This window comes from Amphibalanus amphitrite, unplaced genomic scaffold (genome assembly GCF_019059575.1).
Source record: "Amphibalanus amphitrite isolate SeventyFive unplaced genomic scaffold, NRLGWU_Aamphi_draft 002384F_arrow, whole genome shotgun sequence".
NCBI lineage: Eukaryota > Metazoa > Arthropoda > Thecostraca > Balanomorpha > Balanidae > Amphibalanus > Amphibalanus amphitrite.
Genome location: NW_024883839.1, coordinates 1,042 through 24,343, shown reverse-complemented (window position 1 = coordinate 24,343; position 23,302 = coordinate 1,042). Strand labels below are relative to the sequence as shown.

Sequence of the window (23,302 nt, the reverse complement as noted above, 5' to 3'; positions counted from 1 at the left end):
GTTGAAAGGTTATTGCAAGCAAATATCTCAAACGTCAACAAGTTTGAACAAAGATGCACCAGCTCTTGTAATTGAGGTCGTCATTCTGTCAGGAGACCCTTTGGCCTTTGATGCGTAAAACATATTCATGTGCACTAACCCGTTCCCCAAAGGCTAAAACCCCGGAGCAATGTCATGCGAAGACTGAAGTTTGTGTATTTTTTTCAGCTTTGAGGAAGGTGTTTCATCGTACAAAAATGTCATACAGTGACAGTCAAAATGAGCACAAAGACTTCATTTTCATTCTTCTCCTGACAAATTTTGTCCAAGCCTAATTAAAAAATGGTTTGGCATTTGTTTGGAATATGAACCTTTATTATGCTGCTGAATGGAATGGAGCGCGCTTGCGATCTGTTTAGCGTTATATCTACCTAACAAGGTTGAAATGTAAATCCAGCCAGCTGCTTTGATCTGCTCACCCTCACTGTTATTGTTTACGAAAAGGACGCTTAATTAATGAACATTAGAAAATAAGCTTTTCGTGATGAAAACCTCGAAACTGTGATAATAAACTACATAGCTATTTTCGCAAGGGCTAATAGCACTATTTTCATGTAAGTAGAAATATGAAGGAGAAGGAGAAATGTGTTCTAGTGGGGTCAAACATATCACCACTGATGATGCTGCATTGATAACCGGCGTTGTGCAAACAACTTGAAAAGAGGAGGAAAGTGGACGCCTCCTCAGACGTCTCGAGTCTCGACACTCCTTGCCATAAGCACATCTCTACTCTACACTCATCTTACCGTGCTACTGACACTCGAAAATAATGTATTCAGCCACCTTACCGATACTGGTTTTATCCGGTTCACGGTGCACTTTGTGTGAGATCCGGGATAATGCTTCGGGATAATCCGGTATAATGCCCGGTTCATAACGTGGGCAGGTAAGGGGGTCCGCAGAGGCGTTGGGACCTCTCTACGACGACAGATATTGTTTCATAACGTGGTCAAATCACGACCACTTTCGTGCACAAGATACGTAAAGAGCTCTTGAGCGTTGTGCGGTTCTATGAATGCGGGGCTCGTTCAGTAGCATTAAGTAGGCAGAATTCAAAAAGTATTGGTTGGCTTCTAACGTACGCAATATTGCTCTACCGCGGCTTCAATCGTTCGTAAATGGTCGCTTTGATGAGATTTAAATGGAGTCCGTCCGCTCATGGAATAAAACGGCCAAAATGACTAGGATCTTTGCAGCCATGTCAGTTGTAAGGCACTCTATGGCGAATATCGAGAAAAATAATCTAAACTAACAAAGACTGATTCCAACATCACATACTTCGATCGTGGTCAGGCAGAATAATACGAGCCACCGTTCTCCGGTATTGCTGATCTCGGTTTATAGTCTGCTCGAACCCCATGAGATGGCAGAGCTGCCAATGGGGACGATCTCCGTTCTATCTGAATTCACTGTAATCTGCACGCTGGCGATCTTCCAGCTACACCTCTTGTGCCTCAGCTCTTGTGATTAACGCTATCTAACATGGACCTCGCTGGTAGCCAAATGACTCATTGAATGACATCTATTGAATGAGTCTCGTTGAATGAGATTCATTCAGCGCCGCGGAGTCCTATAGGGACCAATTCTGGCCACCGTTCTACCGCGGCCGGATACCACCCTTCTCCATAGATGCTGACGCAAGTAGCGACCTTGTTAGGAGCGGTCATCTGCCGTGACCCCGACATGGTAACAGAGATTGTCCAATCATTTCGCCTGGAAAAAGTGCCTGATTCGGGATTGTTTGTAGTCTAAGAGGATTTTGACCTCAGGTGAAGGGCCCCCGGCGGAACTGTTAGCGGCCGAAAAGCTCAGAAGGATCCAGGATCCAGGCTGAATAGCCGCGGTTTTTAAGCTGGGGATCGATGAAAGTTCTGTCCATTTTCTCTGTTTGTCACAGTCAAGCACGACTCAGTTTTAATGGAGGCTGTCAGATTCCTTATCTTGTCCATTACTTCTGAGTGACTAAAAACGCCACTTAAACGCTCCGTTGAGTTTAAAGAAAATTCATAGCATCTTCACCAACCACATGTACGTTCACCAGCACCATCCATCACCATTCACCGTCAGTGTAACCATCACCATCACCAACAGCACCACTTATTGCACCACAACAGTCACCAGTTATTGACATCATTTCCATCACCATCACGAGCACGAAGTCTCTGTTTTTCATCCACCGCTGACCACGGCTGTGTACCGTCGTGTCTGGTATCTTCCTGTCGCGCCTCCTGCTCTATCTGATGTCACCCTTGCTCTCTCTCTCTCTCTCTCTCTCTCTCTCTCTCTCTCTCTCTCTCTCTCTCTCTCTCTCTCTCTCTCTCTCTCTCTCTCTCTCTCTCTCTCTCTCTGCCATGACCAATTGACCATTGCGCTATCTGATGTCACTCTTGCTCTGTTTATGCGCTGTCTGTTGCCACTCTTGTTCTGTGCATTGTTCTGCCACTGACGCTGATTCCACTCCAGTCTCTGAGGGCATCAGGGCTGTTCACACCTCCCCGACGCGTGCCAGGCTGCCGGTAGCGGCACAGAGTAGTGACCTATTAACATTGACAGCCGGTAGCAGTGCAGTGCAGTAACCTGCTGACAGTGACAGGCCCCAGCCGGTGCCGAGCGCACACTGTTTGCGAATGTCGACGCCCCTCGACGCCCTCGACGCCCCTCGACGCCCTCGACGCGCCTCGACGCCCTTGCGGACTGCTCGTCTCGTACCAGAGTTGAAAACAAACCGACACACAGACCCACAACGGCGTTTAGGTACTGGAGAGTGGAGACCTTGGGGGCCTGGTCTTCAAAGGAGAAAACAGTTCAACGATACGATTATAGAAACAGCAGGACCAGCAATGCTGGGCTTTGAAGATCCGTTTGGGCCGGGCTACGATCAGCATCATTAATAAGGCTTTGATAGAAAGAAGCAGTCACTTCGCTTTCCAATGCCTAGTGACTTTAATGGTTATAGGTTTCGTCGTTATTTTAGAATAAAGGACCCAATGCTAATAAGGGTTTCCTTAGGTCGACTTTTAACAAACAACGCGCGTTTTACTACTCTGTTTTTGTGCTGAATTATGCGCAGTGCACAGTGACCTCAGTTGCATTGCACGTTGTTTGTGACGTTTAGCCTCCCGGCTCTCCACTGCACGATAGGCGGGCGGCCGCATTTAGCGCGACAAAAATCATTTTGGTGACCTCCGACAACAACATACAACAACGATGTGTTTAACCCTATTCCTGGCGGGGGGGGGGCCTCAGGAGCCCCCCCTGAGGTTTTTTGGTTATTTCTCCCAAACGCGTTGAGCTAGGAAGCTCAAATTTTCTGACTTTTCCTAAAAGGCTTCTACGCAACATGTCTGAAAATTTTGAGCTAATCTGACCTCAGGTCAGGTCACCAGAGGCGGTTTGGTGACCCTACCTCAGAAAAGTTTGCAATCACGCCAGAGCTAGAGTTTTTGACCGATCAATTTCTTCTCTTCAGGGTTTAGTTAGGGTACCAGTATGTGCAATTTGTATATCTCGGAATTTTGATATCGGTGACCTAAGGTCAGGTCAATTTCGCGACCTCCCCATTATAAGTCAATGGGGGAAAAATCAACTCCCTGTTTTTACCACTAAAACGGGTCGGAATGGCCCCATATACCATACATGACTTCATATACGATCAACCTTCACTACCTTGAGGTCTGTTTTGCTGTTGGGCAGCTGTGAGGTCATGTGACGTCATCAAAGGTCACCAAAGGTTTTTGGCCAATAACTCCGTACAGGAACAAGATACAGACGCGTGGATGGTCTCATTGTGTTCAGCTCGTCAAGACGCATCGAATGATATACATGATGACCTCGAGGTCACGTGACCTGAGGTCAACCTTTGACCTTGACCTTTCGAGGTCAACATATATATCATTCGATGCGGATTGACGAGAGGATCACGATGCTGCCCTTAGTTTGTTCCTATCTTGACTAATTCGAAAGTTATTCGAGAAAAACTCTCTCCATATCTAGCGCCGCCATTTTGACTTTTTCGACCCCTGTGACGTCATCTTTGACCTGACCTGAAAATGACCTTAGTAAAAATTGTAGATCTTGGCCGTGCGTATCCGATGCCGTTTTGCGCTTGTCGCTATCTTGCTTCGTTCTCGAGATCTCAGGGGGGCCGAATCGGCCCCCCCCCCGCCAGTTTCTTGTCCCGGCGGAGCCCGCCAGGAATAGGGTTAAACTAAGAAATACCTGGGGCATTCAAAAATACCCAAATAAGCTTGCTGGCATAATGCCATCAACGCTAAAATGAGCGAAACATTCGACAATGTTTACCATCCATCACATGGTGGTCAATCTGCTATGCTCAATGCGCTGTGTTTGTTGATTTATCAAACAGAAACTGCCCGGCGGTAAGCCTATTTTCTGAAGTTTTACGAAGAACAAGGACATAGTCAATGCAGAGACAGGTATTTCACTTCCCACAACTCCCCTGCACAATATCTACATGGATGTTTGTGAGACGCTACGAACAAGGCTTCAGAAAATCAAATTTTTATTTTCAAAGAACCCTAAAGTTATAATTTCCGCCGATTTCCGCGACGTAGTTCTTTGGTTTAGTTAAAATGAGTGTTTATCTACTAGTTGCGATATAATGTAGCTGCTAATACCCGCGATCTTCATAATTATAACCATTTTTGTCGGACACGTATATGCCCGTGCACACCGAGGCACGAGGGTGGCCGGGCGCCTGGGCGATATGAGGCATGTCGCTGACCCCACACGTGGGCTTATTCCGGGTCGCTGATTGGCTCGTTGGTTGACATGTCACGTGACACAGCTGAGAGTGTTGTTACCGGTTGCAATAAAATCGATTTTTCTTCAGCTAGATTGGTACGGAATGACTTAACTTGTCCCTCAACCCTCGCCCGTATAGGGGCGGGGTCGAACGGACCCCCCCGCCCGCCTCGGTTTTTCGCGAATAACTCGCGTAAAAAGCGACCGATCGCGACGAAACTTTCAATACCCTCACGTTAATCAATTTTACACCAATCTTGAAATTTCATGACCCTGACCCTAACGACCTTTGACCTGTGACCCACTTTTCGAGACCATGTTTGGCCGGAATCTCGTTTCGGTGTATGTCGGCTCGCATTAGCCGCGCGTTTGTAATCTTTTCGTGGCTTCAAGCGTTCAAAAATGTGATATGATGTTGGTCCCATGTGCGAAAGGGCGGGTGTCAAGGTCACCGGAAGGTCAGGTCAGGTCACTGACCTTTGATGACCTCGGTTCACTTTTTCGGGTTTTACATGTTTCTAAACTAGTTTTTTTTAGCTGAATTCGAATTTAACAACCATTTGAACATTTACTTAGTAGTTTTGGTGCCTTTATAACATGTTACGAAGCTGTCAGAGGCGGTTGCCATCACTACGAATACCCGGCAAAAGCCTCACTGGTTGACCTGACCTGACCTGACCCGACCTGGTCTAAATGCATGAAGACATCATCTATGATCATAAATAACATGATATTCGTGATCAGCACCCCGAAAAAAAAAACATAGCAACCACACTTTACGACGTCCTAACAGGTCCCGATTTTCTCGAATTTTGGGTCATTGACCTGACCTGGAAGGTCACCCGATGACCTAGGACCTTAAAATTGGATATCATCGACTTCCTCTCGTCACGGACAGCACGCTCGTTATTTTCCGCGAAGCTCTAGCTCAATCAGGGGCGAAACGGCAAGGGCAACGTCCAACTACCTGGGCGGTTCCGGACGCCCCCCCCCCCCCCCCCGATACGTTCGTGGCTGTCAAAACCAATACGGGCGAGTTAAAGCAATAACATTTGAAATAGTTCGCATTTCATTCCTGCACGGTTGATAATGTATACGATGTGTTTTGGCGACCTCATAGTATTTTCATTGAATATTGCACCACGGGGCTGCTATGGTAAACATAAAATAAATGTACTTCATGTGTCCCAGAAATATCTTAAACAACATCCAAAGACATATCACCTTAGCATTATTCGCTCTCAAGCACCCAGAGGCTCCGACAGGCGAAACTGTATTTTTGTCGCGCTAAATGCGGCCGCCCGCCCATTGTGCACTGCAATGTCACCGTTCGGCGTCAATTAGAGGCCACAAATCACTGAACACCCAGGGGTGCCAATCGCTGCGCTGTTTGCCGGTATGTGGCCGTCGGGTCCCTGCGGGGAGCCGCAGAACGCCACGTCTGATGGCACACAGCACCCCGTTGGCACTTGTTTGGACGGCGCCGAGTTACCGCCGCGAACAGCCGTAAACCGTGATTAAACCGCCGCCTGATGGCTCGAGTGTTCCGTGTCCCCCGGGGAGGGGGGTAAGGGGGAGTGGGGGGGTGACCCGCCCTGGAATGTGGGACGTCCGCCGGCCACGGGTGACCGCTTGCTAAGATGGGGGTCGTGCCCGAAGCGCAGAGTCGCGGCCCAAACGAGCGTGACGGGGCGCTCGAGCGAGAAGGGCAAGTCGGCTCTGATAGCAGCGAGCGTGGCTGTTGGCACACCTATCCCATGGTGCTGACAGGAGCGGGAAGTGGGGAGGGGGTAGGGGAGGGGGTCGGTCAGACGGCTGGCAGCCTGCCAGGCAGAGCAGAGCAGAGATCCGGGAACACTTTGTGGTAACGTTGTGGTAAAGTGGCGCTGGAGATTTTATTTGAATTGTTGTTTTTTAATATCAAGGAATTAGTTGATCAAAAATGCAATATTCCGCGCAGCTTGCCTGTTTATGTGAAATATAACCAAACTAATAACAAAAAGCCTGCCTGTTTCCTGGCGCCCAACCCGAACTTTCCAGTCAGATCCAGTCTGTTTGTTCCCCGCTAAGGATGGCATAAAAACCAAACTCCCGACCAACTCTGTATTCGGCAAGTAGAGCGGAAAACAACAGCCCACCAGTGGTATCCGTCGGGACGACCACGGGCCCCTACACGCGTCACACACAAAGCGTCGCCAATCATAACCCGAAAAATCCTCGCCAACGTGATCAATCGCGCCGACCCACTTCTGCCACGCGGAGAAAAACTCCATCACAACGCGAATTCTCATTCAGCCGGGCGTCTTTTGGGCGTGTCTGGAGCGAAATCATCGGCACTCGTTTTCCGCAGCGAGCGTCTGTGAGCCGCAAAAGGCCGGCCGGGCGACTTTTTCGGCGCAGCCAATGACGGATTGAGACAAATGTGGCGGTGTCTGGCGGGACGAGATTACGTCCTCGGGAGAGGGCCGAGATTGCCTGTCCACACCCTGGTGACTCGCCGGGCAGAGACAGGGGACTGGGTGTCCACAGTGGACGTCAAAGTGGCGCTTCACACAGATGGCTGGGCCTTAGGTTTACTGATAGATGTCAGTCTCTTTTATTTTGGAGGCACTGGAGAGAAATCGTGAGTGAATACAGATTCATATATCAATATTTAAACATACATAGATCAAGAATGAAGGTCTTGGCTCACGATACGAGAACATCATGATATTTGTAGTTAACTCATTATGCCCGATCTCATCCTTACGCACCTAAATACCCTTTGAAAAGTGTAATTTTGGAGGAGAACGTTATGAGTCAATGCGTCATATGAATCGTCTTTCTTCTTCTCGCCTTTCTTCCTCCGGTGTGTGTTTTTGTCCAGTGTTTCTTTGTATCTAGTGAACCTTTGGTGCATAGAAGCCCATGACTAGAGAAAGGCTGCCTTAAGGTGATGTGGCTGACAATGTCCATTTCTCTCACGGCCACAGTCTCGAAACATCACGAACTCCATTTCTCGGACACATTCCGTCCGACACTTCCAGTTTATTAGAATTCCCTCCAGAAAACTCGGCCGGATATCCCACCCTTGTCTCTCCAAATCGGCGGTAACCTGTATGAAACTAAGCCCTCGTGGGTCATCTTTTCTATGAGTACGCCAGCCGATGGCTCTCCCAGCCGGACGTTCTGGGTTTATGGGAGTCGGTGTGTCTCTTTGATGTCGGTCCGACAGCTGGTTCCAGATGGCAGACACAGTTACGGTTTGGGTGTCACTTGGAGACCAGTGGCGAACAAGGGTGGACTTTTTGATAGATTGGATTGGAGACGCTGTCGATCATACGCCAGGAAAGGATCTGTTTGCGCTGAATTGGGGATTGGAAATGTGGACATTGGATAGACACATCTTTATTTTAATGAGGTCCAGAAATAGACTTTTGATTTGTTGAATATTTGACGGTAGGAATAAAGCATTTTCATAGGAAGCTAAATTTCCGTTGTATTAGGCATTGCAGTAAATGTAGTTATCTACCACTGTTTTAGCTTGGTGTGGTTTAGGCCCGCGACCGAAGCTCATTGAAGAGGAAACGAAAATACACGAAATATCTCATCAATGATTTCTTTTTAAAGTAAACAACTCAAACATGACTTTACATTAACAGTTAGGAAGTCTATGTAATTATGAAGATGCGCTAGAAGATGCCGAAATACAAGAATCAGTCATATTCTTGTCCAGAGTACATCGTCAAACAGACGTTCGATGACCAAAAGATCTCAGACATCAGTCCAATGAAGCATCAACTTCAATGCATTCCAAACAACTACCGGGAAATGCCTCGACAGTTTGTCGGAAAACAGTTTTGCCAGCCAGCCAGATCAGTTCTTAGCAAAGTCATGCAACTACCAGCAGCTCTACTGCTTTACTGCCCTCTTTAACTGCCTAGCAGATCCAACCCCAATGAGGACAACTTGCAACTGCTTGAGAATTTCCTGTCGCTCTGACGGTCGTTGGGCGCCATAGCGGTGCAGGTCTCGGACCAAAGTGGCCCATCGCAGGCCGCTGTGCCAGTCGACTGCCCTGGCCACATTGCGGCGCGGGCCGCCCTGGCAGTAGCCTCAGGCACAATAAGAGCCCTCGGCGGCCGGCGGCCGGCCCATCCCAGTGGCAATAACCCTCTGGGACAGAAGGGAGGGCGGCGCGGACTCCCACAGACCCGCCTGGCCGCACACAAACGGAGCCAGAGCGACACCTCTGGATGGCTGCCGAGCCCCGTGGGAGAGAGAACGCGGCGCCTCTCATGGGGATATCGCGGGGCAATCGCGGCAAAACCAGCGCAGAATCCTAAGGGCGGGGGTAGATAGTTGTGTAGGGCAAGAGGTGGCTTTTTGTGATAAGCGAGGCACAAAACCTCCATTCATCGACATCTTTTCTACAAAACTCTTTCGTTAATTTGATATAGGTTCTATCGTCATTCATCCTTAGCTTCTGAAACGAGGTTTTGCGTGATATGACGTTGTAACAGATTCTCAGGCTTCTCAGCTCTTCTCGATTTTGCATTGTGACGCAAAAGACAGAATTAGGGAGGAAGATAGAAAGGACGAGAGAGAGAGAGGCAAAGAGAGAGAGAGAGAGAGAGAGAGAGAGAGAGAGAGAGAGAGAGAGAGAGAGAGAGAGAGAGAGAGAGAGAGAGAGAGAGAGAGAGAGAGAGAGAGAGAGAGAGAGAGAGAGAGCGGATTTAGCCAGTAGCCCCATACAAAAACACCCGCATGGAAAGGTCAACATTTTGATGGCTGCAGAAAGGGTGTTTTGTCTGTTTATATCATGTCGAAAATGACGAAAATTGCAGAAGGTTTCGATAACAATTATGTTGTGTTACAGTTTACGTGGCTTTTATTGCTGATCAAATCATCGAAGAGCTCCCGGAAGCCTGATAAATAAATAATGGTGTTGCTTATCTAGCATCTCACAGATTGGACACCGCAATAAAGGAGCCACATTTTCTATTTTGCTACCAAACGGCTAGCTACAACAATACGAACAATATCGTTATTTTCCTATTACTCTTGCTTTTGGTAGAATATTGACAATGTGTTTTTACGACTTGATTTGACAATTAAAATAAAAGTCGAACACCACCAACAACTACAAAGTAATGCACGTAAACCAACGTCGCAATGCACTGGTTGCCTTTGTTGGGCGATGTGGGGTGCAGTTGACCCATGTTCAGGAAAATTAGCATTAGAGAAAACTTCTTGGTAGTTTTGCTAGCTTTTACATTTACCTTCATTTTACAATAGGTACCGTTCATTTGTTTTTGTTATCTCTCCTATATCCTTGTTCCATAGTAATCATCATAATTGCTTGCTCATATCTCGTTTTAGAGACGAGCGCCACATCAACCTCCATCTAACGGATGGCGCCATGTTGCCATTCTCGACATGACCTCATTTTCAACTGCGTTGTGGAGCGTCGTTCATTTTGAGCGCCGTTCTATTGGCGAGCCGGGCCTGTATGCTATACAAAGAATCTCGACCGCGCAGCTGCCATTCGACTGATGAGCCCCAAGCACTCGGACAGACTCTCATTGATTGTTTGAACTCACTGCGTCGAGCGTTTCCCTCAGTCTCCTCTCATGCCTGACCTTCCGGTGGTTGTGTGCTCTATGCCACGGTGTGAGTTCGCTTAGAACTGCCCCCTCGGGTGTCTGACCGGGCCGGGTCAGAGGGCGCGTAACATCGACTCAGCGGAGCCCCTCGGCCCCCACATCCAGGGCAGGGGGAGATGCTGAGTCTGGTGAGTCTGGTGACCCGCTGAGGTGGCTGCCGCCCCCGCAAAGTACATACACGGCAACAGGCTTGTTCGTACCCCTCTGTTTCCTCTTCGCTTGCGATGCAAGCAATTTATGATAAAACACCTTTACCCGGACCGGAACATCGCCAATAGCTGTTCTATTTTTGTCACTATGCTGCATTTGTCGAGGTGTTGACTTGCTCGTTCAATTCCTTACGCGCGTTTCTACAGCTTACCGACCGTGCATCGTCCACTTATCTCCATCAATCCGTCTTTCTGTCTGGCACCACGTCCGTCCATTAGTCTATGTCATCCATTTAGCCGTCCATCCACCCTTCCGTCCGTCCGTCCGCCCATCCATCCGTCCGTCCATCCGTCCGTCCGTCCGTCCGTCCGTCCGTCCGTCCATCCGCCCATCCATCCGCCCAGCCGTCCGTCCGTCCATCCGTACGTCCATCCGTCCGCCTGAGCGACTTTCAGGGTAGAGCTGGTGCGACAAACCCCCGCCCATGTAGGAGGGGGTGGGGTGGGTGGGGGGGAGGGGTGTTCTCATTCCGTCACTCTTCCGTGACGTCAGCGTCGATAGACGAGCTTCCTCCCGCCAGGCGATGGCGCTCAGTTGATGGAAGTCATCGGCAGCACCACCGCCGCCCGACGAACTGACGGGAGGTCATGACCCCGACGCTTCATCTTCGCGACCTGCGTCGTTCAACAACGGAGAACAACGAGCGCGCGCTATCTGGGCCTCGCAGCCGACCGGGCCGCGCTGAGGGCTCCTCGGTTCAGAAGATCCTCGACGCTCAATAGCCGCACGAACGCAGCCTTTGGAGCGAGCGGCGGGGTCGAGACGGGAGGCGTTCGACGTTAATTTAGAGGAGTGAGTTCCCGTGGCGGCCGCTCAAGTCGAACAGCTAATCAGCGCCGGTCCGGCCCTGTCTGGCTGACCTCCCACAGACACCGCGCTCGGTCAAAGGTTAGGTGAAGTTGGGTGTCGACGGCCTGGGAAAAGGTTAGCTGGACCAAGAGCACCTGTCGACTTTGAAGAACCCCGCTAACTTTGGCAACAAAGGGGGCTGAGGTGATACGTACTTCTTTGCCAAAGAACTTCTTTAAGGGACTTGAAATTCGGCAACTCAAGTCAACTTCCGATTCATTCCTTACGAATACAAGGCTGCACTCTGTGACATTTTGACATTTATCCATGCAATCAATTAATGAGTTTATAAATGCTAGGAAACCGAGGTTCCCTGATGAGTGATCACTTCAGTCTTCCTTTTCGGAACAGTGCCAATGCTCTTTGCCATTGCCATTGGGATGGTCTCATGGGCCTTAGGGCCTCCGTTGCTGCTCCTGGCCTGCACCAAACGTCCCGCGGGTCTCACCGTCCCTGACCTGGCCGGACTAATCAGCTCAGTCGCCCCCTGCGCCCCCTCCCCCCAGGGAGGGGGCGCAGGGGACCTCTCAGGTCACGTGGTTTCCGGCTGGTCGCTCTGGACCCCCCCCCCCCCTGACGGACCGGAGTGGGCGGGGTGGCCGGTCAGCCCGGGACGGGCGGTCGATTGAGCCCCGAGGGCGCATACTCACATACTCTCTCCGCATACTCTCTGACTCTCTCCGTATGCTCTCCGGCTCTCCCTGAATATTTCTTGACTCTACCCGCATACTCCCCGTCTCTCTTTGCATACTCCCAGACTCTCTCCATATGCTCCCCGACTCTCTTCTTTTGCTCTTCAATTCTTTCGCGGTTTTTCTCACTCTCTTCTTCGTTATGTTCTCACCATTATGCGATATACGCACATAACGCGTTCCAATATCCCCCATCTCTTATTCACTCACTTTCTGTATCACTCTCTTTTCTATTCTTTCTTGTCTGGCTCTCTGGCTCTCTGGCTCTCTGTCTGTCTGTCTCTCTCTTTCTCTCTCTCTCTCTCTCTCTCTCTCTCTCTCTCTCTCTCTCTCTCTCTCTCTCTCTCTCTCTCTCTCTCTCTCGCTCTCTCTCTCCCTCTCTCTCTCTCTCGCTCTCTCTCGCTCTCTCTCTCGCTCTCTCTCCCTCTCTCTCGCTCTCTCTCTCCCTCTCTCTCTCCCTCTCTCTCTCTCGCTCTCCCTCTCTCTCTCTCTCTCTCTCTCTCTCTCTCTCTCTCTCTCTCTCTCTCTGTCCTTTCCATGCCTCCTTTCTCCCTTCATCGTTCACATCAATAAACTATCGCTACTATTACTCTTAGTTTAGCTTTACAGTCTGGCAGCAACATGACATTGGCGCCGGTCGCGACATTGACAAAGAGTCTGACAAAACAGGACACACAGTGTCACAGGATACAGGCTGACAGTGACACAATTGATATAGGCTGACAGTGACACAGATTTAGGCTTGGCTTAGTCTGCCACAGCCGCATTGATGCATTTCATCGCAGCGACACAGATCCAATCTTGGCTAGCCTGTCAGGCTGTGCTTTACCGTATTGGTAATTTTTTTCGATCGTTTTTACGTAAATCACCCATGCACTTTTAGTTTAGATAGTGCGGTTTATTGAAGCATTATTTTGGTCATCAGGCTGCGAAAGTTTTGAAACGATGTCATATAATCTATGAAAATGTTTCTAAGCCACCAAAGTTATAGTTTTAGCGAACTAATGAGTTGGGAGACCAACTTACCTTCAGAGTTACGTGGTTCTTAATTCTTATTCAGGATGTAGAGTCTGGAATAGCAGAAGGCGGACGGAATCTAGTCTCTTTAAACGCTCAGATTTTGTTTTCCGGACGCATGTAAATCTAGCTCCGGATCCGGTACCGTTTAAGCGGGCTTGAGCAAGGCCTTTCATGTTAGTCTCATTTACATTCAAGTAAATACATTCGCTGCTCTTGCAAGTAGACTGCAATATTGCTCGTATTTCCTCTGACGTCTTCATTAAGTGCTCTTTGATCTCAGTTCAGCGCCATCCGTCTAAGTGTTGATCCCTCGCGAATTACGACCAATTTCAAAGTTTGCCTGTACATCAAAAACTAAAGCACTCGTTAGCACGTAAGCATTTTCAGTGTTTTCCACTTCGGTGCCTCTGCCTGTCAATGATTTAAAGTTTATTGCGTTTTCTCTTCCTGGACGGCCTCTGAGAAATCAATATCTCTGCTTAGCAGCTTGCGCCGATCCCAGAGCGTCGTTTGGTTCTATGGACGAGTCTCTGGGTGATGCGCTATGCCATCCGGTGTCATGGCGACCAAAAGGAAAGGCTGGTCTGAATGCAAACCAGTGAATTGTGGCATCGATATCTGCCCAGTGGGATGCCTCGGGATAAGGAAACGAGATGTCGTGGGGAACGAGGCTTTCAATGACGTCAGTCGTCGCCGTCATTGACGTCTCTGCCACATCACTCTGACGTCACCAAGACACATCATTATGACATCTCTGACGTACTTGTCTTATGTGACATCTCTGATGTGATGGAGTTAAGCGTTCGTCAGCAACACTGACGTGTCTTCACATCACTCTGACTCACTGTGTCACATCAGTACGACACTCCGACATGTCTGTCTGATGTGTCATCTATGATGTAGACTTCCACAGGAGACGTTACGTCGTGGGCGGACGGCAGGACGTAATGGGATAGGCGGTACGTCGCAGCTGCCAGGAGCGCCTAATTGAATGAGCGCACCGACGACCGGAGGTGACACCGCGTCAGCGGGAGATGTATCGCTACATGATGGCTCAGAGGAGGTACGAGACAGGACTCTAACAGCCTCCGGGACCTGCCGGGTAGCGGGGAAGCTGCAGCGGTGTCAGGCTGCCGGCTGCGGAGGATTGCGCTTTGGCGCCTGGGGAGGTATCCATGAATAATCCATGTAGTGGTGTGGAGGTAGAATGAACATTTCTTCTTCTTAAAAAATGTATTAAGAAATACATATAAATTGAGCAAATATCCTCAATCTCAGTTCGTGACAAATGAATTGAACATAACTACTAAATAATTTGAGCGTAAATCAAATCAAGCAACATAGCGCGAAGAGGTTGTGATTCAATCCCATGCTTCCGAGATCTGTAACATCTCATCACTCCTGGCTGACTTCCGGCTGTCGCTGCCGCTGCACCCCCCCCCCCCCCGCAGACGGGAGTGGGGGGGGGGGGGTCGATTACGCGGAGTCGGCCGGCTGCCTGCAAATGGCGCTCCTTGTACCAGGGACCCATGTCGTTACCCTCCCCCCTCCCCCGGGGTGGGTCGGCCCAGACACAATTACATTGGGTGGGGTGAGCAACCCAGACAGAGTAGGCTAGGCAGGGAACCTAGGCGGAGCTAGCTATACATTGGTAACCCAGACAAACCTAGACAGGAATCTACATAGAGTTTCGTGATAAACCCAGCTAGGGCTGCTTCAGTAGCCCAGACAGAGAAGCTAGGCAGGGAACCTAAGCGGAGCTAGCTATACATGAGTAACCCAGACAAACCTAGACAGGAATCTACATAGAGTTTCGTGATAAATCCAGCTAGGGCTGTTTCAGTAGCCCAGACAGAGTAGGCTAGGCAGGGAACCTAGGCGGAGCTAGCTATACATGGGTAACCCAGAAAAAGCTAGACAGGGAACCTGGAGGGGGCTGCGTAAGGAACCCAGACTCTGGGAACCTAGCAAAAGAGAGTGAAGGAGCCTATACAGGACCGGGCCCCAGGCCATAGACGAACGAGACCCAGGACATTGACAGGGACCCAGGCAGAGTGAAGTGAGGAACCCAGACAGAGCAACCTAGCTAAAGCTACTTGGGGATCCAGACTGAGCTACGCGAGTAACCTAGACAGAGCGACGGAAAGAACATGGATGAAGAGCTACGCAGGGAATCCAGCAGAATTACGCCGGGAGCCTAGACAGAACGAATGAAGGAACCCAGGCAGGGCTGTGGAAGGACGTAAGGCAGAGTTAAGTGAGGAACCCAGACAGATCTATGCAGGCAACCTAGCTAAAGCTACGCAGGGAACATAGCCAGAGCTGCATGGAAACCCATGAAGACAGCGATGGAAGGAGGCAGAAACCCAGGTAGAGCTATCAGCTAGACAACGAGCAAAGGTAAAACGATAACACACATTGCATCATACATCAATGTGACACATATCCTGAGAGGCATTGTTTTATTTTCCCAGTAAAGGGCTTAACACATGTTTGCCGACTGTATAAATCATCCGATTGCTGGCTCCCTGAGGCAAGAACAATTCAGAAGCAATCATAGTGGCGAATATAAAAGCCAGCCCAGCTGTGAAGCAACATACGTTAAGGTCTCATAGGCTTCGGCAAACCCAGCTCTAGCGTCCTGGTGCGGTGGAATAAATCAGTGCCATTTTCACAACACTGAGCGTGATTATAATGGCGAAGAAAAGTAATGTGGAAAATAGTATGGTATGGCACTGACATTTATCGTGAGGATATATCGATATCGCGTTGGCATGTACTGTTAGCGGTTGTCAAAAGAACGAGGTGAACGGTATAGATGGATGGTAGATGGAGATGAGCAGAGCTTTAGAAAATGCGAACGTTATTACGCCTTTTGCTGATAGGTATTATGCGGTACGGCTGTAGCGAGAATGTCCACGAAAAAGATCACGTCTTATACATATGTAGCTATACAGCAATGCAGATATAATCAAATCCTCGTACGCTATACAAGCAAAACGTGCGAAGGATATGTTATTTGTAAATTGTATGAACCTGAGAAGTGCTTCGATCCTTTCTTGTGAACTACGTGCAATCTCTTCACTCAATCGGCAATGGATCATCAATGTGCTTCACTTTTACACTCGGAGCAGAGCCATTTCCCATTTCTGTCCAAACGAGACCACTTTTTCCACGTCCGAGGGAAATATGTAATCTGTCAGTTTTCCGTGGCCCGATTTCTCACGTAAAATTGTCAGATGACGTCCGCTGTCAGTTAGGGACGACTGGTATTGATTTACGGCATCAGGAGCTGTGGCCAGTATCAACAGGTAGCCGTCACATGAGCGATTCGCCCACGGCTTATGGTGTTACCGGAGCCAACGGCAGCGCTCTCAAAGCCCTCTCTGGGATTGATTGCATTTCCCATTGACGGGGTAACGGGCACTGACGTCGCCATCATGGCAGACTTTAGGAGAGATGTCGGCTCGGCTCTAGTTTCCCTGCCTTACGCAGAGCTTCCTGATTATATCACTATTTCTGGGTGTCTGGGATGTGAGCTCTGAATGTGTAGAGTGTGAGCTATGGGTGTCTGGAATGTGAGTTCTGAGTGCTGAGCTGGGGGTGTTCGAAACGTGAACTCTGGGCATTCGAGATGCAAGCTTTGTGTGTCCGGATTGGAAACGCCCTGTTTGTACGAACTGCAAGCCCCGAATGTCTGGACTAGGAATCCCTTGTTTCTGAACCGGAAGCTCCTTGGGACCTACCATGCTCCGTTCTGAATATCAGATGGTGTGAATCTGTGAGTTTCAGCAGCGCATTGAAGACGCTTCTGTTGCATAATGTAAGCTGTTCCTGTGGTGATAAAGCCATAACGTATTCAGTTCCCGAACTTCTCAAGCGCGTGTGGTGAATACATACGTATGACCTTTCATATCTTGACAAAAGTCTTCTTCATTGCAGGTGACACCAGATCAGAAGCTTGGCATGGAAACGACCCGGCTCCCTCGACTTTGAGGGTCTCCAGCGAGGACTTACCACAAACCGCAAAGTCGTCCCAGCCGCCATCTCTCCCGTGTTTCTACCGAGGTGTCCCCGCTAAAGACGGGGACGCGCGGCGGGCGCACGAGTCCCAGGCGGCCGGCACGTGACCTGGCGGGCTATCCGATCTCACCGAATAACCGCAGTCATCGATCGCGCCTCATCGGCACGGCGCGATAGCTCCGGGGCACCGCGACGACACGTCCCCGACCGGGAACACGCCCACGGCGCCGACGAAAACCGCGACGCTCCCACACCGACGAAAAGCCGGGCACCGACGGTAGGTTGGGACGCCCACATACCGACGGAGGCCAGGGCAGATAGGTGCCGACGAAAAGCTGGGACGGCTACAGACCGACGAGAGGCTAGGACGTCCACGGAAGTAGGACAGTGGTGAAGGAGCGCGTTTGTGTCGGCTCTGGTGAAGACGGGCCGTCGAGCGACGAAGGTAATTCACTGAGAACGCCAGAAATGGACAAGCTGTTGCCCAGTTTGGGATAAATTGAGTTACAGCAAGTGAACGCCGAAAAAGTTTGCTGTCTTTCAAGAAGAAACTGTTGACGTGGGAAGCGAAAACTCACAACAAACATGACGAACTTAACGATGATGGATAACAGTTCTCTTGAGAACTGTACGGCACTGCAGCTGTTGGATAACGACACGATCAGCTGCGGGCCACCGCCGCCGCCCGTCTCGTACGCACTCATCTTCAACGCGGTCATCTACTCCATTGTCATGGTGATCGGCCTGGGCGGCAACACGCTCGTCATCTACGTCATCCTGCGCTACAGCAAGATGCAGACGGTGACCAACTTCTACATCTTCAACCTGGCCGTGGCTGACGAGATCTTCCTCATCAGCATACCGTTCATCCTGACCACCATGGCGCTGGGAGAGTGGCCGTTCGGCATGGTGATGTGCAAGATCTACTGGACCATCACCAGCATCAACCAGTTCACCAGCAGCCTCTTCCTGACGGTGATGAGCGCCGACCGGTACCTGGCCGTGTGCCATCCTATCAGCTCCACGCGCTGGAGGACGCCGCTGGTCTCCAAGATCGTCTGCCTCACTGCCTGGACAGCCAGCTCTCTGATGGTGGTTCCCCTCTTCATGTACGCCGCAGAGTACGAGGGTCAGTGCAACATCTTCTGGCCGGAGAAGGTTGGAGGATTCAAGGGAGAGAAGGCCTTCACGCTGTACACCTTCACCATGAGCTACCTGATCCCAGTGATCCTGATCCTTGTCTTCTACATCCTGGTGATCGACAAGCTGCGCCACGTCGGCCCCAAGAAGCGGTCCAAGGAGCGCCGCAAGTCACACCGCAAGGTGACGCGCCTGGTGCTCACTGTCATCACCGTCTACTTCTTCTGCTACCTGCCCTTCTGGATCACCCAGCTGTCTCTCATGGTGAGCAGCGAGTCCAAGGTCAACCACAGCCACTTCCTCGTCTGTCTTATCCTCCTGGCGTACGCTCTCACCTACATCAACTCAGCAGTCAATCCGGTTCTCTACGCCTTCCTCAGCGACAACTTCAAGAAGTCCTTCGTGAAGGCGTGCCAGTGCGCCCGCGCTCCAGACGTCAACAACGTCCTGAACGTTGAGAACTCGGTCTTCCCGCGACGCAGCAAGCAGACGGGCGGCGGCAAGTCGACGGACCTGCATGAGATGCAGGAACGCGGAATGACGCACGAACCCAGCACGGGGGTAACGGTGATGACACCGCGTTCGACAGCTCGCTCCAGTCATGTGGACAGCACCAATGGACACCTTACACTCAAAGTGCCCATCAAGGTGTAGTAGCACCTGAAGTCGACTAGGTGGCCAGCCGTAAGGGTGATGGCTATAGAGGTATGTGTAGAAATATAGACATTGACAGACTTTAGATAGATGCTGATATCCAGATGTGTTAGTGCTCGACTTCGTGTGTTATCGTTTGCTATTCATCTAGCATGTATTGACAGGACGCACACATAAATGACACACAAAGCTTATCACCTACGAATTCGCGATTGTGAAACAATTCGAATGGGCACCATTTGCAGGCCTCGAACACTTTTGGCATCACGTTATTGAAAGCCAGTCAATAACTAAAGAAGTTTCCACGCAACTCCTTTTCTGTGGGATGCCTGCGTTAGATGATTGCTGTGGTTGTCGATATGAATGACAGGTCAATGTGCTATGAATTTGAATCCCTGTTATCACTTTAAGGAGCCATCTTTTCCGTGCGAGCGATGTAGGACGAACAGCAAGACGTTGACCTGAAAAGCTGCTCTTGGTGTTCTATGTACGCGAAGTAGTGCCAACATTATCGTGTATATCGTATTGCCATGTCCATGTCTGCGCTGTATTTAAACGCTTGGCTGTCTGTACAAGTGTTACTGATGGGTGGAGAATCACCTGCTATGCTCTTAGACGTGTTGATTAAAAACCTCTGATACCAACAAAGGGACTCTAGCTGAGCATCTTGTAACATCAACTGACGGCCGAGCCTAGGTTGCTGGTGTACTTTGGGGACTTCACCTGAGAGCACAGCTGAAAGGCGTTGGGTCTGCAGGTCTGTGCAGCGTCTGACTGCCCTGGAGCCAGCGCTAAACTGTGTTACTGTGAACGTGCTTCATAAGCTGGATGTTCGTCTAACACCTTCGGGCATGGGCTTTAACGACCGAGCGGAGCCGAGCAGCCGCCCGTGGATTTGGATGTTTCGTTGGTGTTTGATGTCGCGACGTGAAGTGAGCTACCTTTCTTGAATGGCTGTGAGTGTTTGACACCTGTTTCCCTGCGCTAAGTGTGATGTAAGCTATCGTTTCAGAGGCAACTGCGATGTTCAATCGGGGTGTTGACTTGCATATTTGCTGTATGTAGGTATGTCTGTTCTGGTGTCTGTTCCGCAATGTCGCGGCAGCGATACTTACGGGGCGAACAGTATCTTACGGGGTGAGCAGATTCCCCATCGGATGGTGATAGGAGTTCTGAGCCCTCCTGCTGCCATCCCAATCCTCTGAAGACCCGCTTCCAGGGTTGGTGAGCCCCACTGCGACCCATGGGGAGCCATGACACCCCTCCATCTCCTCCGGGGGTGTCACGGCTTGCCTGGACTCAGGTCGCCCATCACAATGATTGTTTTTCAGCGGCACGGAATCCAGTCGTGAAGCCGACAGGGCCCACTATGGTTCCGGCCGTACATACGGCTTTATGGCATCATAAAGTGCAGCTCTGTATGGTCCCAGGAGTGAGCTTAATTGAATCGGACCCGGCGAGTCTGGTCACGACAGCGCCTGGACGATGGAATGGCGTGCGCTTGGTCATGGCGGTAGAGGATTTCGTGCCAGAATCAAGCGCGAACCCTCGCAGACGCGAGATGTCTAAGCCTGCCTTGTGTGCAACTGGGCTGGTGGGATTTCGTTTCATATCCGTTAGCGTCGTATTTCTTTACGAAATATTCTGGCATTATTTCTCTCTGAGTTATCTAGCCGGAAGTAATTTGCTTGCGTTTCTGTGACTCATAAATTTGCACTCGTAGTTAATTAACTGGACATGTTCTACACAATGCCCTTGTGTTGTTCCATTCTAACCCTAGCTGGCTGATCAAGTCGCAAATGTTTGAAGAACTTCTGCTGTTATATCAAGGACTCATATGACCCATGGACTTTTCTAGATTGACACCAGAACAAATTGTTAAACGTTACACCGGTTCTGAACGTAATAAGTTAAGTTACATTCATTGTTCTTTCTTTCTGAAATAAAAACCAACATAAATTACCAAAAAATGATACCCTTGCACTACATCTAACCCCAGCGGTCAGCACTACAGCTGATCTCTATTAGACCCCATCTCTTTATCTGACCTCCATTAGACTCCAGTACTGCTTCTCACCTCTATCAAACCCTAACATCTGACCTCTATCAGACCCCCACTACATCTGACCTCTATCAGACCCCACTACATCTGACCTCTATCAGGCCCCACTACATCTGACCTCTATCAGGCCCCACTACATCTGACCTCTATCAGGCCCCACTACATCTGACCTCTATCAGGCCCCACTACATCTGACCTCTATCAGGCCCCACTACATCTGACCTCTATCAGGCCCCACTACATCTGACCTCTATCAGACCCCACTACATCTGACCTCTATCAGGCCCCACTACATCTGACCTCTATCTAACCCCACTACATCTGACCTCTATCAGGCCCCACTACATCTGACCTCTATCAGGCCCCACTACATCTGACCTCTATCAGGCCCCACTACATCTGACCTCTATCAGGCCCCACTGCATCTGACCTCTATCAAACCCTAACATCTGACCTCTATCAGGCCCCACACGGCCCGCCGCGACTCCCGACACCACGTCCCTCCCGGGGGAGGCCGACCTCCAGCGCGCGGGCGGCTCTCCCGGGACCCGGGACCGGCAACAGACCCGTGATCCTATCCGACCAGCGCTCGATGTCTGGACGGCGCGGCCCGACTCGCGCCCTCAGGGACCCACCCGGTCATGAACTGGGTCACTCACGAAATGGAATTTCGCTCGGCGCCGCCGTCGAGACCTGCCGATTTCCCTCAACATCCAGATATTGGCGGCGCTGCGACCGCCGCCGGGTAAAAAGTTTGGGGCTTAGAGCTGGGATGAGAACTTTGGCAGGTCGCCACAATGAATTGTCTTCTGGCGCAGTGCCGGAGGCTTTACAAAGTTTTCCAATTACCATCCCCCGCGGTTATTTTCTCCTCGCCTTGGCTGAAGTCTTTGAGGTTCCTTGTTGGAGCCTGAATTTTCTTGACGCTCTCTCTCTCTCCTTCTCTCTCATCCTGGCCTTGCTCCCTTCCTCTCTTTTCCATCTACCACCTTCTTCAATCAACCTCTCTCTCTCTCTCTCTCTCTCTCTCTCTCTCTCTCTCTCTCTCTCTCTCTCTCTCTCTCTCTCTCTCTCTCTCTCCTCACTCTCTCTCTCTTTCTCTCCTTCTCCTTTATCACTCTCTTCTTATTCATCTCCTCGTCCTTTTTCTCCTCCTCCTTATCCTTTATTTACTCTTCCTCTCTCCCCCTCTCTGCGCATGGCAGACACCTCTGTCCCAGACGTGTTTGACTGTGCTCCTCTCGGTAGCTTTCCCCAGCCTCTTATCCTTTTTCCAAACACTCTGTGGCGGTAGTGGCGTGACAGCGCCATACATCGCTTTCCGGCCGTGCCCGCCTGCCTCCATTGAACCGTGCCGGCGGGCCTTCACTGGCTGTGGCCGCTCCAGAACTAATGGGTCAGTCGGTAGTATCTATTTTCGTCCGCAGCCTTTGGCCTCACCCGCTGCAGGAGCCCATGGCGTCATGCGGCATTGTCATGGAAATTTGACGCGGTGGATGAAACGATGGTAGATAAAACGGTGTCATTACCGGTGTTGTGTGAGATTCGCGCAGAATCCTTTGTCAAAGTTTCTTGACAGGAAGAGAAGAGAGCAATGAATCATGGTGAGCGGTCCAAGGGCGGGAGTGACTTCCAAGGCAGTGGCAGCACTGGGACGAATTGTCAGCTTACTCAAACGCTTTGCGGCCACATTGGACTTATTCTTCCATTCATCTACCACTCGTGTCGGTATTTGCATTTTGCCTTCTTAGTAATTTCCTCTGCAGTTCGCCCTCGCTACTCCTTTCTCGCTGCCTCTACCGAACGATGTAGCATGCAGCCCGTCCTTCCTACTCGCACCGCTAAGGAGTTTACTATTCCTCGATTTCTGACCCTCAGTTTTTTTTTTGTCTAAACATCTTCAAGCATTTGTGACAATGCAGGCAGCCAGATTTCTCTGGTAAAATCCACTTGTTGGACCGTTCTTATTGGACCCCGTTACAGCTTTCATGTTAAACCGCACGGAAAATTACAGCTCTGGGAATTCAGCAGAACATCATATCATGTTTTCTCTCAATTTATTAAGACGATTAGTAGATGAACGGTAAAGGGCTTATTGTGGTCCGCGGATTTGTTCCCTAAGTATAATAAGAATAAATGCTCTTCGCCGCAAGCAAAAATACTGAAAACAGGGCAGGAAAAGTCATATTGCTTTATCATAAACC

At 50.1% G+C, this 23,302-nt stretch overlaps 1 protein-coding gene across 1 annotated transcript in view; it reads left to right on the top strand.

The window, feature by feature from the left end:
* The window catches only part of LOC122376898 (somatostatin receptor type 2-like), a 32,853-nt gene extending 10,774 nt beyond the window's left edge, over window positions 1-22,079 (top strand). Inside the window, exon 2 of the mRNA XM_043356886.1 lies at window positions 17,162-22,079. Within this exon, the coding sequence (XP_043212821.1) occupies window positions 17,828-19,036 (1,209 nt within the window). The 5' untranslated portion in view covers window positions 17,162-17,827 and the 3' untranslated portion in view covers window positions 19,037-22,079. The remainder of the gene's footprint in view (window positions 1-17,161) is intronic.
* Window positions 22,080-23,302: the final 1,223 nt, after the last annotated feature.